Source organism: Centruroides vittatus, unplaced genomic scaffold (genome assembly GCF_030686945.1).
Source record: "Centruroides vittatus isolate TY-2023 unplaced genomic scaffold, ASM3068694v2 scaffold_149, whole genome shotgun sequence".
Classification (NCBI taxonomy): Eukaryota; Metazoa; Arthropoda; class Arachnida; order Scorpiones; family Buthidae; genus Centruroides; species Centruroides vittatus.
The window spans coordinates 1,509,483-1,529,704 of record NW_027122681.1 but is presented as its reverse complement, the minus strand read 5'-3'; the positions used below and the strand labels follow the sequence as shown (position 1 = coordinate 1,529,704).

Here is a 20,222-nt window from a genome sequence, read left to right as displayed (position 1 = left end):
AAAGTATAACTAGCAGAAAATGCAGTCAAACCTCAATATTGTAGAATGCCAATGAACGATCATGACTGGATCTTCCTCTTAATATCAAAAAGAGAATGTTTCAGTCTCTGTGAATTACTAAATGCATGATTTTACATTGCAAATAGCATTGTTACAACCAAATCGTGACTTTCAAACTTGTATATATGTCGCAGGGATACGATAAAAGTGGGGATTTGGTCAAATCCCTAAGGGAGATGATCAATTTACTGAAGATGTTAAAATAAAGATTCGATATTGACATTTCCCTAATTAAATGAATTGACTCGATCAAATCTCTAAACTGGTTTCGTGAAATGACAAAAAACGAATCAACAAAGTAAGAAGTACTTATATGAGAAGATAGTGATAACGCCAAGTTTATTTATTTTCGTTGAAACACGCAGATTTGTGACACCTGGAGTTACAGAAGACCAAATCCCCACTTTTATCATATCCCTGTGACATATATACTTCATTCTTTTATATAATTTTTATTGTTTGAAGTCCTTCAGTTTAGCATCATGTTCAATTTAGTATCAATTTTTGAGGCAAACAAATAGCGGTAGTGTATTAACATTTAAACCTCAATATGCCATCACTGTTTGTTTGACTCAAAAATTAGTTATGTACTGTACTAAATAAAGAGGAAATATTATAAAATTTTCATTACGTACAGACTTTTGACAAACGACAAAATAAATACGTTGCACGAAAAACCGAGCCCTAAATTTGAACAAAGAAATATTCGAGATTTTATTTCAAATGATAATCAAGAAGTAGCAAACAAGTAAATTAATTTAAATGCTTTAGGAAAGATTATTCTCGAAGTGTCGATAATCAGGACTGATTAATTTTGCTAAACTGTCAAAAAATATTAACAAATCATTACCAATTTCAATATAGTTTCCTACATGATTTAACTATGTTATAACTGTACGGCGTGTAACAAAATCTTTATATATTAATCTGAACCGGCGTTAAGTTCAGACGTCGTAACAAAAACTCGTCCATTTAATTTTTATTATGTTCCTTTACGTATAAAATATTTATAGCTGTTATCCATTATTATATTTAACAAAACAATAGATATTTTAGTTTAAAATTCAATTTTTAAATTAAACTATATATTCAAAAATATTTCAACGGATTTCTTTTTAAGATACCGTCGATAAAAGACACGAGTATTTACTTCTTTAGCATTTTTATCGAGCCATTAAAAATTTATCTACTTATATTTTTTCTTCAGTAACTGCTTGAACGGTATTTTAATTTTTTAATATCCATTAATATTACAACTCGAAAACAATACATTATATTACTATTATTTTACTTTTTAATAATAAGTATTTTCTTTCTTAAAACAAAACAGATTGAATAAAAAATAAAAAAAAATAAAGACTATTTTTATTGTACTTTTTTTAATCGGTAAACAATTGGCTAATTCAATATCTAAAGGATTAGTTTTTGCATAATGCGATACTGTACGACACACATAAGTCATTCGCCAAGAACAAAAAAAAATTTATAAATTAAATATACGGGACGAGAATTATAATTCAAATGCAAGTCCAGTAAAAACACGAAACCGTATCTGTACAACATATTAAACAACGAAGTTCTTTATAAGAGGAACGGCGTTGCAAAATAGGTTAAAGCTCCCGCAAGATATGCCACGTCGCATAATTTTAATAAATTGTAATCTGTACGTTTTCGTAAGAAAGTAACGATAACTAAATTGGGGACGCAAACCGCATATATTCGTTTCCGAAACGGGTACCGTTAAATAACTGCGCGACGATACAAGCTACGGCAGCAGTCTATAATAAATAGGATTTGAAACAAATTTAACAATTGCGATTCGCACTTTGCGTAACAAAAATCTGTAGAAATATATTATAATTTAAACGGTGGTACGTTTAATAAACTAAAACACGGTTTGCGTCCGCGTTTAAAAGTCGACTTTCAGCTGATAACGATTAACAAAAAAAGAAAAGAAAGAAAAAAAAAAAAAAAAAAGAAGAAAAAATTGTGCATCGGTATTCGGTAAGGTGCATCGTGCCAGATGTAATACTCCTGAGCACGTGGCCTGCTTATGTTGACAACGCTTTTAAGAGGGGGGATCGAAAAGGGCACGATCAAGGTTAAGAGCAACAAAGAGAGACAGAAAGAAAGAAAAAAAAAGTAGATCAACTCGCAACCCCACACCCGTGTTTGTCTGTTTGATTCGCATGAATGAATGAATGCAATCCCCCTTACACCCCCAGCACGTGTTGTGAATGAAAGACGGCCGGCACCCGATCACGAGTTAATTAACATAGGGAAAGACGGCAAGCGGAGATTACGTTGGCCTATTGCCCCGACTGACGTCACGACATATCAACATTAGGAGAGCGATCGGCCGTCTGCAATTAATAACATCTGACCGATCGCCGCCCTTCTGCAGCAACAGGTGTCCCACGTGTCGATGACGTCATGCAGAAATCAACTTCCTGTTTACGGCATGCCCTTTACTACTAGTTTAAACCATTTCGCTTTAGGGGAGGAGGAAAAAAAAATAACGCGGCATGGCAGCCAGCGTTTCTTTCAATCCCGCCATTCGCCTAGGCGATTCTACACGGGCAATTTTTGTCGTATCAATTATTTTAAACGAGAAAAAGAAAATGTCGCTCTCGGTATTAAAACACGCGGGCGGATGTGGGACGATCAAACTAAATGTAAAAAACAATAATAATAATAATAATAATAATAATAATAAAACAAGTGATCACTGAATTAAGTCAACCCACGGTGGTCAATATCGACGCTAGATTTTTTTATGAGTATTGACTTTCTGCAATTTATCCCCGCAGATATATATATTTAAAAAAATAAAAAAAACGAAAAACAAGCGGCAGGACGTAGAAAAAAAAACATGTCCATTACGTAAGCATGTGTAGCTGGCGTTCGAAAATCAATACAGGAGGCGACAAATTCACTCGCGGTTGATAAAATTCAATTGAACAGCTGCACAGAATGTTATTCGGCCGATACAAGACTAAAAAACGGGTATTTGACGCGAAGGAGAACACATCGAGCGATCGCTCGATGCACACACAAACAGAGCAACACAACAGTTGCGCGTCAGTCCGACCGAACATGGCTTAAGCGAGCAAACATGGCCGAATAACCCGATAGGGGAAAAGAGGCGGAGGAAGAGAAATATACACACACACACACGAAAAAAACAGCAAAAACAATCCCTCCCCAGGCAATTCGTCGAATATATTTTTTCCCTAAAACGTCGCGAAAACTCGTTGTAAGCAAAGTCGTATACGGTCTGGTAGCGAGCAACCGACCAAAAACGGGGCCAGCGGCGAATAAACTGTGCATGCACGGCTAAACAGCGTAGTCACCCGACCAAACACCATGCGAAGGAAGAAGACTCGACGATCTCAGACCGGCTCGACCAGTTTATAAAAGTCGACTTTACTTGTCCGACTAAAACTGCGTCACACGAACGCCTTCGCACGCTTTTATATTATAAAATACATTCGTCTCGTTCTCTCTCTCTACCTTCGATAAACGTGACGTCAAACTGCGGGAAAGAAAGAAAGAAAGAAAGAAAAAAGAAAAGAAAAAAATAATATATATATATATATCGCTTAATATTGATCCGGTAATATTTTTTACCGGCCATCTACTTCTACGTCATTCTCGTCTAGAAAAATCAACGTTACGTCTCGTCGCCCGGCTTCTTAAACCTAAAGAATTTAAGATGGTGGCAGAAGGGGGAAAAAACGTACGACAAAAACGTACGGTTTGAGCCGCGCGATTCGAAAAATACGTAGAAAGAGCGAAGTTGTTAGCGCCCCTCCCGGACGAGCCTTGCACCCCCGTTTTAAGCGGAACGAGAGAAAATGGTCGTTCCCAACTCTCCGCAGATCAAAGTTGTTGGCACGAAGAGAGAGATAGAGCTACCCTCCTGCCAGACGTGATTAATTCCGGATCTGAAAGACGTTTCCAACCAATCAGATTCGGCTATTCCCAGCTGTCAGCTGTGCCTCACTTTTTGCCTCCAAAATTTAAATTTCCTTGCTGCAGGCCACACAGATGCTCAGTCGGACACGTGGGTCAAATAATATGAGGGCGCTCGAACAAATACCTAATTTCGTACCCGTAACCGGATGCTTAGAACCGATTTTTATACCTGCGGCGGAAGTAATTATTTCCGATTTTTAAATCTTCCGTTTTCTCTCGGATTGTAAACCATTTTTTTTCTCTCTTTTCTTTTTTTTTTTAACAAAATGGCACCGGCATGTGGCGCAACGAGCCGTATTACGGGCGGCGTGGTTTAAATTCCGCGGGAGTTTGGCGTGCGTAGAGAATAAAGGTGTATAAAAGGGGAATAAAGAGTAGAAACTCACCTGACTCCTATACATCTGTTGGGGATAGGAACTGGGATTCCTGATGGTACCCCATCCGTGTTGGCTGCCAGCGTTAGTAAAAGCCATGGCACTGTTTACATCACTGCCACTTATTCCTTTATTGGCATTGTAATCACCATAGTGGTTCTGATAACGATGCAAAGGATTGGGCGACTGCAATAACTGATTGAGTGTCGGTGTGGGTCCACCTTGCTGGCTGATGCTTTGTCCTGTGAGGAATCGCTGCTGCTGCGGGGTGGCACCGCCAGTGGGATAGTTGCTCATGACATTTGCGGCCACCGCCGGCCGGTGGGAAGCGTTTAAATTAACCGTACGCGACTGATAACCCTGTCTAATAGCGTATTGCGAATACATTTTCTGATTCTGTGCCTGTTGTTGATCGGCTTGGCCGCCATGTTGGTCGGCCAGATAGTTACTCCGATCGACGAAGTTACCGCAATAATTACTCGTGTGGTTCTCCTGCGAGTTCCTGTAATCGTCGGCCGTTATGAAATTCTGGTTGTAGTGACGATAATCCGCATTCATTCTCTGCCTTTCCAGATCCCCTCCGCTGTTCGTGTTGCTCAACGTTTTCGACGATCTTCCACCATCTTGATACGTTTCGTGTTTGCTAGGATGGTTGCTCCCGGGCGATTTCAAATTGTTGACGATGTTATTACCGATGTCGTCGCTAGCTTCTTCGTTTTTCGGGCTGTTACTCACTTCGGCCGTTTTTTGTTCCATTACCAACGTTTCGTTCGGAGCTGCCATCTTAAGCCAACACCCAAGCACACAATATCCTGGTCATGCCAAACAATCGACTTTAAACGTCACATAGTTAGGCGATCCTTGTTGACGAGTTGATACCAAGCACGTGTTTTGAGACAACTAGAGGGATGGTGAACGAGGTCTTATCAACCAGACACTATTATTCTGTTCACTTCGAAAGCGGGAACATCTGGAAGAGTGGAAAAAAAAAACCCCCACAATCAATCCGCGCGCTAACACGCGCCGCAACCGCATCTTCGAATATACTTAAACGCCATTTAAAACACTCGCCGTTCGACGTTAATTACGTTTTATTTCACGTTATCTTTTCTCATTTCCACATTAAGCCGTCAATACGAGAAACCCAGCGCGCACTATTTGACGGCAATTAGCCAAACGTGCGGAGCGTTCCCATTTCACAGGGGTGTTATCCGTCCCAGGCATTTTTCGTTTCTGTGAGTTGAGTCATGAGGAAAAACCATTCCTAAATAATAATTCTACCTTCAAAAATTGCTACATGATAAAAATTCTTATCCGATATTCTTTAGTATTTGTGTGTGTTTAAGTATATTTTAATCTTTCCTAATAAATAGTTCGCGAGTAATTGATTCGGAACAGTGTTTGACGAAACGAAACTTTTGCGCTCAGAGGGCGCTTTGTATCGGAATTATCGCTTGGTCTGTAAATAAATATTTTTTTTTTTTTATAAAATATTATAATTTAAATCGTAATATTTGCCCTTTTAGCAAAAAATAATTCGTCTATTCGCATTAAATTTAAAATAGAATTATTAATACGTGAATTATCGACGTGTTTATAATTTTTTTTTTCGTCGATAAAAAAAAGAAAGATTTAAAATTATAATTTTTATTTAAACGTCTCCAATTACGAGTAACGGATATTTAAGGTAGTTTATGTTTCATGAAACAGTATTTTCTTTATCGCTCCAATCGCAAAAATACTCAGATTGCGTGTTGCAAGGATTGCGAAAACAAAGTTTAGACCCGCCATCTTTCGGCGACCATCGAAATTAAATTGAACAAAAAAAAATGTACACGAAGCTCGTGTTAAATTACGTAAACGAGGATAAAATTTAAGATAATAATTAATTATACGCGTTAAATATTATTTTAAAATATAATCGAATTATTAAATTTACTTGCATAAACTTTATTAATAAGCCGAAACGGCGTACAAAAACGCTTGAAATTAAGCAATTTTTTAAATTTATTTGCAACCTTAATATTACGTCAACAGGGTCGTGTCGTGACGCCACCGATCACGTGACTAATGTTTATATAATGAAAGGGTTGGTTAACTTGAACTGACCTTAAACCAATTTAAATGTGTAAGTTGTTACACAGAAAGGGGGGAAATTTTTTTTTAAGTCTTTAACTACCGAAAAAACGCGTGTATAAACAGTCAGCACAATTTAAATACATTTCACTATCCTAATCACGTTCTGTAACTAATAATCATTCGAATCACGTGATAAACATAGTAAATGACAATCACCTGATCTTAACTGACGAGTCGTACGAGTTGAACGACCTTTCCTCCCGCTTACGTACTTAAAGACGATTGGTCGAATTTCAAGCATCTCCCACTCTCGTCCAATGAAAATTTCGAATGCATTAAATCGATGACGTATTATTATTATTATTATTACAGAATGTAAAGTAAATAAAACGAGAAATGTAGGACGTGAATAAGTTGCCGATGAAAAATAAATATCGACACGTAAAATGGATTTATGACGTCAATAATTTTTTTTATTTATTATTATTATTACGCTAAACATTTTAACAAGGCGGTTATTTTTATTATTAAATTAAATATGACGTATGCCCAATAACTCCGTTTTTGATTCTTAATTATAGTAATTTCGTGATTTGAAAAAGAAAAAAAATTCATAAACGTTTTCTTCATGCAGATCTTCCATTAAATAGGATAAATTTTGGTGAATAAAAATCTAAATGATCGTTGTCGTCGGAGATTATAATGCATTGAGGTCTGCTGTAGGAAATTACATAGTGCATCGCTTGTGTTTTGTGTTGGGATAAGTACACTAAAGTACTGTTTATTCAGAAAAGGAAATTTAGCAATCAAGTGACTGGAGTTTATTTTATTCTGTATTTTTATATGTTTCCCCCATTTTTCTATCGATACAGGATTCGCTTTTACAGCAAGAATACCGCTATTTACTGTGGGGAAGGGAAAAAAAAGGTCACATAATTTTTCATCCTAGCGGAAAATAAATTGTATGACTTCTTATAATTCAAGGACGGACCACGTGGCTTGCTATAATTAAAGCATAGAATCACGTGATTGCTATGTGTCATATGGACGTAGAACACATAGTCTCGATTATGTATTATTAATTTATTCGCCGGTGTTTCTATTTTATTATAGAATTATTTTAAAATATATCCTGTTTATATAAAAATATTTTTTGTTTCCAAACTTTTATACTATCGTAATCTTTGTGTTTTTATACAATATTTCCAGCAGAAATTCAAATATTTGAAAATTTAAATCGTCCGCATTTTATTGGCTATTTCAAAAATTTGAATTTCTTCCTGATATTGGTTGTTTTGAAATTTCGAATTTCCTTTCGCGTTATTGGTTATATCGTCCGAACTTTTTTTTTTTTATTGACTACTTTAAAAATCTGAATGGAGTTATTGTTTTCGATTTTAATGTAAATATCGGTGGATATAACAAAAACATTTGTTTGTTATTAAATGTTTGAAAGACATTAAAATGAGCCAGTTATGAATGAAAAGAAAGGACATTGAGTTATTTCTCCCGGTATAGAAAAATGTTAAACAACTGAATAGGAAATCGTATATATCTGAGGGAGAAATATGAGATATCAAAACCGAAAAAATACTCTATAACTTTATTCACAAATCATAAAATCCCAAATTCGAATTCACTATATTCGATGTTTTATCTCGACGTCATCCTCTCTTCTACCTTCTGCATGTGGGATTTGAATGATATGTTGGGGATACCTGCAATGTTTCATGAAACAAACATGAGCAAACATCATTCACACAACTAAAAAGAAAAATATATATATATATTTATTTATTTATTTCCATTTCTATACAATATTAAATTATCATTTAGTCATATTAGGTTCGTTTATGTTAATTATTTAGTTTTAGTGCTGCCATCTGTGGTATAAATTATTTTTGATTATATTTAATTATTAAGTTAATTACGCGTAAAAATATAATTTTTTTAAAAAATCTTTCTTACGTAGTTAACTTTATTTAATAATATATTTACAGTATATATATATATTAGATTATGTAATTATTTATTTATATTTCTATTTATTTACCGTCGTTAGAAAATTTGAAAAAAATTCAAAATTTCAAAATTCTAATTGAAATTAAAATTTTTATGCTCTTCGCGCCCTCTGCCGTGAAGATTTATTACTAAACTAGTCACAATATTTTTTCGTAAACGAGAGTTGATCTCTTTTTGAAATCTTTATTATCTTATTGGTTGTTGTTTTGAAAATTTGAATCTCTTCGATACTATTGGATATTTCAATCCTCGCTGTATCATTGGCTGTATTTAATATTTTAAATTTATGCTTCTCTTGATTAGTTAATTTTAATTTTCAAATAATAATTTAAAAAAAAACACAAAAAAATCGAAATTTTAACTAGAAAATTGTGACAGATACAAAAGCAAACTTTCTAAACCTAACATCTGTTAAATTATAAGTTTTTTACTGTAATTTTTCTCGTATTTCACTCTCGTATTACAGTGTAAATTGAGCTTATTTATATATAACAAAGCAAACTTCTAACCTACTTTTGTGTAATGTGACAAACAATTTAATCTAAAAATAACTTCAAAACAATTTATTTTTCACATACACAATATAACGATTTTGTACGCACGAAAGAGTCATATGAATATATATATACAAAATACATTACGAAAGCACTTTCTCTAATTTTCTTTATAGTCCAAATAAAAAAATAAAATTGGAATTCAGCAGAATGAAATTTCAATCAATAGACTATACAAAAATATGCTTTTTTTTAACAGAAAATCGGGTTTAAAATAGGGTATCAGTCGATAAATTTGTACGTGTTAGATCACTATCACTCTTTATGTAAATTATTCTGATAAGACTGCTTACTAAACATTTTATTTTAAAAACTTTCTGCTGTGAAACATCTTTACTAACTTGTAAAAATAAGAAGAAAAATATATTCTAAAAATACAGGAAAAATTGGAATTATGTAACATCAATTTGAAGACAGTTTTCTCTTTATATCAGCAGGCCCTATCACAGGGATCATCCATATATATTATCTAGTAACAATCCTTATCACAAGGCACTTATCCAAATATAGGACTATATTATCGATGGGCCAACGTGGCTATGTTATAAGGGCACTTATCTATGTAGGCTCATATTATCTACCAACAGGCCCTGTTACAGACGGGTCAACATGGCCATTCGGTTAATGGCACTTACCTATACACAGTATATTATCTAGTAACAGACCCTGCTCTAACGTTGGTTTATAGGGCCTCGGACTCATTCAGATAGCCTCACACTTTCAAATTTATAAGATTTGAGTAAAAAAAAGAAAGGAAATTTCTTTTTGCAAATATTTTCGGGCCCCACTAATAACTTTATTGCCGAGGCCCCGCATACATCCGTTATTCTATGCCAGTTGTCTATTGATTTCCTATTGGATTTATCTCATTATATTTGCCGTTTTTTATGTTTTATCTCCACTTATATATTTTTTTTCTAGGAAAAATAAACATCATGTCGAAGTTAAACCACGAGGAATGATGGCAATCGATTCTCCAGTGGTCTTTACTCGCGATAACTTTGGAAACTTAGGAGTATCGATTCCCGGTTGGTCCATAGTATCATGATTAAAACATTAGGATTTAAGCTTACTGTATCGCAGTTTGAAGCCATAGTTCAAGATTATAGGCCACTGGCAATCGTTAGCATATGTATTATCGAAATTTTAAATATATTTTTCTAAATTTATATACATAAATATACGTATATGTATGCATTTATGTATATTATTATAGTCGAACCTCCAATAAGCAGCGGGCATTTTTTCCAGTAACTTTTTACAAACAAAAATCAAAGTAACCTCCAAACGACGGTCACTTTTATGTTTCTGTTAGTGGCCGTTATTCAGAGAGTTGACTGTATTGATTTATTTAATCATAATTATAAAATTTTCTAATTACTATTTAGACTACAAGTTGGCCTAGATAGGTGTCCCGTAAAGCCAATTGGCTCGAGCTCGAGTCACCGAGAGGTCCCAAAATTTGTTATTTATTTATTTATTAAGCTTTGGAGCTCTCATATTTGTGAGAGCCAATTAGGGGTGCCTCTATAGAGGTAGAGCTAGATCCAAGTAATAAAAGGTAAGGAAAATTGATAACACGAGAGCGTAGAAGTTATAGAAGGGCTTCGGAGGCCTTATTTTTCCTAAATTTAGTATTTTTATTAACTTCATTACGAAGGAGGGAACCTAGGTCTCTTGGGGCCCTCTTTGGTTACACCAGTGCTGATTATCAATTAAAAGTGTTGTATCATCTGTAAAATTAAAAATAAATAAATAAATAAATAAATAAACAATAAACGAAAATTGCTTATAGCAACCTAAACTATACAGAAATAACTTTACATTAAATAAAAACAGTTCCTGAGAGAGATGAAATGGCGGACCATTCTTCTCTAAAAGCCATAAAAACACGTATCTATTTCTATTTGTTTTATTGATTTTACAGTATATATTTCTCCATTTTCTTTTTTACTAGAAGAAATTTTTATTTATATCTCTCTAGCATCATTTTTTTTTTCTTTATATTTTTGGATGCTGAACCTGAAGGGCTTGATTACTACTCTATCGAGTATCCCCGGTTTGGTTTGATGGGGTAATGCAATGTAACACAAAGATGCTCTGTCAAGGAGGGGAGGATGACTTTCTATGGGAAACTAGCCCACTTATTTAGGTATTAGGCAAGTGAATAAACCCAAAAAACTCCACGTGGTCAGCTCGTTGCACGTTAGTCAGGCGCGAACCCACGAGTGATTTTATGATTTTATCCACTCAGTCACTGATGGATGCCTGTATCTGGATCCCTGATGAGGATTCCTGTATATAATCGTATAGAAGATTCCTGTAAATGATCAGATAGAGGGTACTTATAAAAAATCAGATAGAGATGGTCTTACTAACCCTATATAGAAGCATTTAAATTTCTATATGAAATATATTCAACTAACGTTGCTAAATTCAGTGAATCTATTAAAATAATAATATAATATAATATATTCAACAATATAATTAAAGTCGAAAAAATTTAAATATAAAGTCATAATGAGATAATTATGAATATACTTACGACAGCGGAAGATAGTAATTATTAAGTGTTACATTAAATATGCAGGAGTGTGAATAACATTCAAATTCCCAGAAATATCAAGTATAACATTATAAAATTGGCAGTTTTTCAACTCTGAGAAGAAGGAATTACTCTCAAATTATTTTATTAATTTACTCGAAAACATCTGTTATTTTACATCTCCGGGGGAGGGGAGTTGATGGAGACTGCAACGTAACCCATGGGCAATCTGCTTTCCTGGAGGACTTTCTACGGGAAACTGGCCCATATTTATGTATTACAAATGTGAAGGAAATCTATAAAATTCGCGTGATAAGCCCGTTGGTGAGGTTCGAACCCGCGTGATTATTAGTTTATCCACCCAGCTACTTACTGGTAGGCTAGAGAGGGAATATTTTAAAGGTTCAAAGCGTTACGAATCACTGTTCTGGAGAATACATTACTTCAATTATTTAAAAATTGTCTAGAATAGCCATTAGCGTAACCAGCGGCCTCTTACCTTAAATAAACAAATGAAATAAGGGATTCATCATGGATATCCGCATAAGGGGCAAACGGCATTTGTTTTCCCCCGGGATACATCGACAGTTGTATAGGAAAATATCCACTTTTGCACGTTTTATTAATAATTCGGGCCCCTTAATATATTCTTAGTATTATCAATAACAGATGCCTTTATTAGTAACTGAAAGTAACAGGAATCGTTCAATTATAATGGCTTGTGTCACGTAAACGACGACATTCTTCTGTAGATTTCTCTTGTCTTTTATTAAATATGTTAATAAATATCGTCAATAAAAATTCATTTAGTAGAAAGTAGATATTCTCGGTTTTTTTTCCATATAACGGCACACGTGACTGTGCCAAAGGTTATCGTAGAAACACCTTTCTTTAATTTTCAATTTGGCACCCCACTTGGACGATTCGGAGAATTAATAAAGAGTTAATTACCTCCGGGTATTGAATGAAAGTGACTCGAAATTCCATTTAAGTTAAATATATAATAGTTAAACGTCCCGAGATAATTTACTCTTTGAAATTTCGATCAGTCAACGCCTTTCTCACTAAGGGACAACATCTGTTTAGTCCCCTTATCGGCTGGAAACACTATAGAACTTCCTCTGTTGTAAAGGCAAACAAAAGATCTGAATGAGATAAATTTCTTAACACGTACGCTATTATTTAACCCTTATATAAAGCATGTAATTATATTAAATTTAAAGTTATTCAGTGTTATATGGGGCCTCTCGGGGTAGAAAGAGAGAGAGAGAGAGTGGCCCTAGCTGATCGCATTTTTCAGGCCATAAAAATTATATGTATTTAATAATAAATGGGGTTTACTTGCAATAGAATGGTTTATAACAAATACCTTTAGGGCCCTAAAGCTTTTGAGGATTTAGTTTACGCCTAGATCCGGCATATTCGGGGCTTTGTAGGGCCTAAACGAACTGTAGCTTAGATCTCCGTGCTTTAAAATTTAATTATTTGAAGGATGAAAAGGCCTCGTGTGTTATAGAGACTTAGGATTTTAGATTTAACTCTTATTTTGTGGAGGAGGAAAGTCTTCACGGGTGTGTGTGATTTATACGTTAGTACCGGGCCCCCGCGCTTGGTTTAGTGCTCTACATGAAGAGGCCCGCGTTTATATTTTGTACTGGTTCTATAATATATGGCGTCGATTTTGGGGAGGGCTTTTTATACGTCACAGCTTAGCACCTGATACAGTGAAAGGATCCCAGGATTAGGATAAGGCAACGCAACATATGGGCGATCTGCCAAGGGGAAGTCTCTCCCGGGAGGATTTTCTACGGGAAATTCGACCCTATTCAGGTGTTAGACAAGTGAAGGAAATCCGCAAACACGTGATCAGCTGTTAAGGCGCCAACCCGCGACTAGTGTTCAGCACAGGGTTTTAAATTATTGATTTGTCGTAATTTCTTCAAACTTTACAGTGTTAAGATGAAATAATTGTTTCTGTGGAAAGTCATTATCAAGAATATCGATCGATACAGACATTTTGAGGTTTCTTGAGCACGATTCAACTATTTTTTTGGCGTGATATTTGTATGATGGGTGTGTCTTTCTTTGTATAACTAATGCATGTGTGTGGGTCGATTATCCTCAATAAAATGTAAGAAAAATACTTTAAATTAAATTAAAATAACTTTAGGGTCACATCTTCTGTATAATCTATTGATTTTTACACCATTTATACATTCGGAAATGAATATTATTTACAATTTTTAATCTCTCGTTCGCGTCGCGTCGCTTCGCATCGAGGCGTGTTGCTTCTCCTCGTCGCACCGCTTTAAATCTTATATATATATATTTTAATATAAACTATTTGATTCTTGTTAAAAAATTATAATTTTTTAATTAAATCAGTGTTTTATTTAATAGAGTTTTTCTTTAATTCAACACACAATTATGATGAAAAAAAAAAAAAATTACATTTAAACAATTCATCGTTGTCGTCATCATGGTCGTCATCAACGTCACTATCATCGTCATCTTCTGAAGCTGCCCATAAATTACGTAACACAGATGTGGGTGGGTGAGTATACAGTTAATTGTTACAATTGGGTGAGGGTCTTTTCAGTAACGTTACGTAATGCTAGGATCTCAACCCTTGAGTAACAATGATTTACATTTACTTTCCTGGCTGTTATATATAATAGGGAGAAAGTATGGCAATCGGTCAAGAAATGACCCCCAAGATTTTTACCTTTTTCGGGTCAGGACACCTTTAAATGTCGAGAAATGCAACAAAATTCGGGTTTTTTTTTTTTTTTTTTGTATGTATGGATGTTAGTGTGTGTGGGGAGAGCACGATTTCGTTCACCCTCTTTCAAGCTTAATAACTCCTGTGCTTTTTGTGGAAAATTTCTGAAATTTTGCAGGGACGTTTGTTTATTAGGGGGATCGATGCTGTTAAATTTTGGTGATTAAAGGAACCGGGATGGGGAGATAAAGGGGTCGGGCTTAATGACGATTTTACTAATTAGCATTTGCAATTTTTTTTTATAAAACCCATCCCCACCCTCAAAATTAAGCCTTTTGCTATTTTATAATAGTTAAAAATATAAAAATGTTTTTAAAATTAAATATGATAACAGATGGCGCCACCAAATGTCGCCGGGGAAAGTCGAGCAACTCGCTGCTGGATTTTTGTTACTGAAGTGTTGCATAGCGTACAGTACGTTTATACACGTAATTAATGAAATAATGTAATGTATCCCATGCCTTCTATTATTCCTCAGTATAATTAATGGGGCGTTACGTAATTTATGGACGACTCTTTATCATCATCATCATCATCCTAGTCGTCGTCATTATTACGTCATCAGTTCTATTCGTCGTCATCATGACGTCCCACTTCACTTTATATCATCTATTATTAATGTATGATGATAATTTATTTACATACAAAATTTAATTGAAATTATGGAAAAAAATCATTTTACAATATTTAATTTTAATTAAATTTGATTGAAATAAATAATTACGCATTTAATTAAATTACTTAACTTATAAATATTTAAAATTTAATTAATTTCAGTGTCGAGAATACGAATTTATTTTTTATTTTATTATTTTAAAGACTAAAATATGCTTAATTGCATTTTATTGATGCTTTTTTTTCTATTGTAATTAATTTCGGCATATTTTTTTGTCTTTAATTTCACTAATATAAAGAATAAGCCGAAACGAAAGTTAATTAATTGATTATAAAATCGTAAAATAAAATGAAATAAAACCTGTCTAAGAAGGAACCTGGCTAAAACGGAAACCTGCCAAGACGGAAAATGCCGTTTTATACAAGTTTTACTGTATAATGAAGTGGTAAACATATTTTAAAGAGTGAGTGGTATGTAAGACATTCGCATCATGATAAAATAAACTCATTTTTCTTTTTGATTTGGCCCTTCCGTACCAGAAGGACCTTTTTTTCAATACCGTGGGTTCGGCGACCAAGACCCACAATGAGGGCGACTGGGTGGTAAGGGAAAGGGCCCGACACATTCGAGACAGAACTCTTGAGAAAAATTCTCGTGGTTGACTCGTCCGGATTCGATTCCGGGCCCCAAAAGAGGTAAGCAGACTTTAATCGCCTCGGCCGTCGAGGAGCCCAATATATTCGAGACAGACCACCCATAATATTAAAGTTTGGGAGCCCTTATGTGTTCAAGTCCTTCCAATAACCGGCGTAATGACACTGCGGCCTTTCTCTATCTGGCCTTTTGGTACTTTCTAAATAGGGATGACTTTCCATGAGAAACTGGCCACTATTTAGGTGTTACAAACCGAGAAAAACCCGGAAAACTCCACGTGGACGCCCCATTGGCGAGGCACGAACCCACGACCAGAGTTCAGTGATTTTATCCACTCGGCTCTGGTGAGCGTTTTGAGTTGCCCATAAGAATTGTAGGCCCATATCGAATTTTGATATCAGTGGACAATCCATTATTAGCCATCATCATGGATACTTTAAGATCACGATTCCCTCGAAATGTATCTTCTCTTTGCTCTTGTGGCTAGACGTAGATCTCTGTCCTTCCAAATGGAGGACGGTTGGCAACCCCAAATTTATCACGTGGAAAGATGGCAGCTGGGTGAATATTGAAACTCAGGGGAAGAGGGGTGGGGGATAGAAAAGACGAGAAAAAAACACCTGAAATGAGTACGTAATGCTCACGTTAAGGAGGACAGCAACGCAAATTTCGCTCTAGTGGCCAAAGTTTGAAGTAAAATTTATCCCGCTAATCGAAACCGCATACCAAATTTGGTGAAGATTTGCCCAATAGTTGAGGGTTGGGGAATAAGATAGAAGAGAGAAAAGAGAAGGATGTGAATTGTGGCATCTCACATCATTCCACTTATTGAACGTATGGCGGTAAGGTAGCAGGAAGAATCGTTCTGCCTGTTTAAAATACCTTTTATGAAAGTAAAACAAATGAATAAATACAAAAGTGTATTTTTAAAAAGAATGGTGTAATATAAATGCAACGTGATAAACTATAATTAATCAAACGATCACGCCATAAGATAACAACCCATGGACATGAAAGATTCGAGTTCCAATTCGATTCAAAGTAGTGTTAAGCCTACATTTTAAAAACTGCAAAAACATTAAGGTCATAAAATGTGTTTTTTATGTAATTTAATTGCGTTACAATACGTGTAATGTAGCGTATATTGTACTGTACAGTGTATGAAATACGAATTAGCATTGTCTACATACTTTGTTGACAAAATCCAACAACGAGTTGCTTAACTTTCCCAGCAACATTTGGTTGCGCCATCTGTTACCATATTTTATTTTTAAAACTTTTTATATTTTTAATTATTATAAAATGACATAAAGCTTAGTATTGAGGGTAGGGATGGGTTTTATAAAAGTTTTTAAATACTAATTACGAGTAAAATCGTCACTAAGTCCGACCCTACTAGAGATACACGCGATCCCTTTACCTCCCCCACTCCCTCGACTTTTAACCACCAAAATTTGAATAGCATCGACCTCTCCTAATAAACAAACATCCCCGCAAAATTTCATATATTTTCGACAAAAAAGCACAGAAGTTATTAAGCTTCAAAGAGGGGAACGAAATCGTGCTCCCCCCACACACTAACATCCATACATACAGAAATACCCCTGCATTTTTGCATTTCTCGACATTTAAAGGTGTCCTGAGCTCAAAAATGTAAAAGTCTTGGGGGGTGAAGGGTCATGTTTTGACCGATCGCCATACTTTCCCTCTGTTATATAGGCCTATAACAGCCGGGAAAGTAATAGTAGAAGTGTACCCAATAAAAATGTAACACGCAAATTTTTATGCTTACATTTTTGAATGATTATATTGATTAACGTTTGCATTTTCTATGGTTTTAAGGTCATAAACTCTCAAAGTAGGATATTTAGGGAAAAACATAGGAACGTAGAACACATAAAGTTAGACGTGTTGCAACTCTATTTCCAACGTCGTTCCAGTCAGGGCGTTGCTCTCAGTCTCTCGATCTCACCCTCAATTTGGCCCTACATTGGCCAAATCTATTGTGATCCGGCTCGCTCCCAATGGACAAAACTAAGATCGGTCATATAGTAAATACGGTGTTTGCTGTGCGTTGTTTGCATTTTTGTGTGTTTCTTGTGTGCCTTATTTTGTTGTGCGTTGTTTGTATGTTTTTATTTCCACTTTATCTTTTTATCTCTTATACACTTCTTGTGTATTTGTTACGAGTTTTGTTGTTACTCGGGGGTGGAAATCTTTAGTCTTAATCAGACTTTTTCTATTGTATCTAAAATAAATAAATGTTTATGCGTTTGTTGTACTGTTTTATTGTGTGTTTTGTATATTTGTGTAGCTTATCTGTCGTGTTTCCTTTGTTTTGTATGTTTATTATGTGTTTTTCTTGTATGTCTGTGTTTGGTTTGTATGTTTGTCTTTAGAATATTTTCTTATAGTCCATATATGAAAGATAATGGCATCACGATTTTATCATTATGGATAACGAATTGATAGATTTGTAAGCTGATAGTTCCTGGTTTGTATTATAAATAATAAGCATAAATAATCTATAAATTTCACTTCCATGTCTGCGTTACAATGCAATTTTTAATAGAACTTCTTTTTAATTACAAAGGTTGGACTCATATTCTTGTAAGATATTTTTTGTGGCCATGAAGGATCCTGGTTTGCAGCTCGATCCGGAAATTATTCATCACGCGTGCAGGCCGATCAATTGAGGTCAGTGTCGTCTATAATGGATACATCTGTATTAATATTATCTGTGACAAATCCAATGTAATTTGAAAGTTCCTCTAATGTAAAGCATTAGAGTTATTACTCGGCCTATATAAATGAAAGTAAATTTACATTTAAGTAATTCTTGTCATCATGAGGTGCATCGAGGGAGGACTTTGTATGAAAAACTTGCTCCTATTTAGGTGTTAATGTGAATAAAACACGGAAAACTTCAGCGGCCAGCAAGTTGGTGAGGCACAAACCCCGCGATCTGTGTTGCTTTTGTCATTGTTTGTGTATCCTGTTATACGTCCTTCACACAGCTTATAGAAAGAACTATTAAACCGTCGCTAAACAATATTAAATAGTGTTCCCGTTGTATGTCGTGTTCCACGATGTGAATAAACTATAATCCCTTGTTATTTTCCTTTTTGTGGAGTTCGTGAAAGTATAAAAATTCAGGGACGAATTCAAAAAATGCAATTAGGATTTAAAATAATAATAATAATAATAATAATAATAAATTTATTTTATATTTTGAAATATCCGTTCTGTAAAGAAGATCCAACTACAAGATATTTTAATGTTTATTTTTTAAAACCGGAAAGCATTTAAATGAAACGAGCAATTATTTATTGTGACATGGTCACAATGCTGGGTTGCAATTTTTAAACACATTCTTAATTTATTTAATTTAAAATATATGCTGCCCACCTCAAATTAGTAGTGGCTTGCGTCTGTACATCATACTTTCCCGTTAACAATAGAGTCGTGCCAATCATCTATCTAACTCCTTCCGGGGGGGGAGTTTGAATTGAAATAACGTAGCTTTCGGTTTGTGTTGGTAACTTATATATAGTTAATCGGAGTCTCCTACTCCTAAGCTTTCTAAATATATCTTCGTTTTCATGTGCCTAATTCCGTTCTCGAGATTAAGGAAGGACAGACAACGGAAGAACGGATGAGGATTTTTCTTGATGTTATACTTTAACAAACAGACATAGGTCTATCAACTGGCAAAAGGGACAATTGCCTGTGGTACCCACCAACAGGGAGTCCCAAACCAATCTCTCGTAAGAAAATATTTCTTTCAAAAACTTTTCCGAAGAAAAATCCCTGAAGTCAACACTATCACGAAGCCCCTTAATTCAAATTCGTTTGGGCACCATGAAGCCATAACGCGCCACTGACCTTTTATATTTTTTTTTTAAATTAAAAATTGAATTATCAAAGATACGAGAACCCTTCCAGAACTCTTTGTGAGTTCTGGAAAGGCTCTCGTAGTTGTAGCACGTTTGCTCTCTAGGTGGTACACCAAAGAGTTAGCTCTAGAACTTTTGATGAACTCAAATGCCGAGAGCCATTCTTAAACATAGAAACTTTTGGTGGGATCTTATGCTCGTGAGCAGCTCTCAAACAGTTCCAGAACTTGTAAGTTTGGTCTGTACGCGGCTTTTCTGGAGCAATTAGATTTGATTTTATTGGTATATTACAACGCGATTCATGGGAGATGCATCTATTTAGGTATTAATATCGTGAAGAAAACTCGGGAAACTCCACGTGGCCAGCCCGTTGGTAAGACGCGAACCACCAGTACTTGTCCACCGGTGAGCTCGGTAATTAGAAGAAGTTATGCTGAATAATCGCCTCTATCAGCCAGATTTATGTTTGTATAGAAAGATAATTAGACAATTAACCGGAAAATACCCATCATTATTGTTATCTCACTTTCTAGGTATTTACGTGACAATATTTAAATCAGATGCAAATCTCTGCACGCGATGATGTCATAAAATTTGATTTCCCCCATGCTGTTAGTATGAATTTATAGTAGCTTATTAATAGGCCACACACAATAATGTTT

The 20,222-nt window shown here is 35.0% G+C and overlaps 2 protein-coding genes across 8 annotated transcripts in view; one reads left to right on the top strand and one right to left on the bottom strand.

The window, feature by feature from the left end:
• The window catches only part of LOC136987303 (trithorax group protein osa-like), a 158,937-nt gene extending 153,519 nt beyond the window's left edge, over nt 1–5,418 (bottom strand). For 5 of the 7 annotated variants that reach the window (XM_067285021.1, XM_067285022.1, XM_067285023.1 and 2 more), the window contains exon 1: nt 4,425–5,418. In XM_067285021.1, the coding sequence (XP_067141122.1) occupies nt 4,425–5,195 (771 nt within the window). In that variant the 5' untranslated portion in view covers nt 5,196–5,418. The remainder of the gene's footprint in view (nt 1–4,424) is intronic. The other 2 variants (XM_067285019.1, XM_067285020.1) reach the window with 1 other exon arrangement.
• Nucleotides 5,419–5,860: 442 nt separating this feature from the next.
• The window catches only part of LOC136987311 (PEST proteolytic signal-containing nuclear protein-like), a 47,912-nt gene continuing 33,550 nt past the window's right edge, over nt 5,861–20,222 (top strand). Inside the window, exon 1 of the mRNA XM_067285040.1 lies at nt 5,861–5,869. The gene's annotated coding sequence lies outside the window, so the exon portion shown is untranslated. The remainder of the gene's footprint in view (nt 5,870–20,222) is intronic.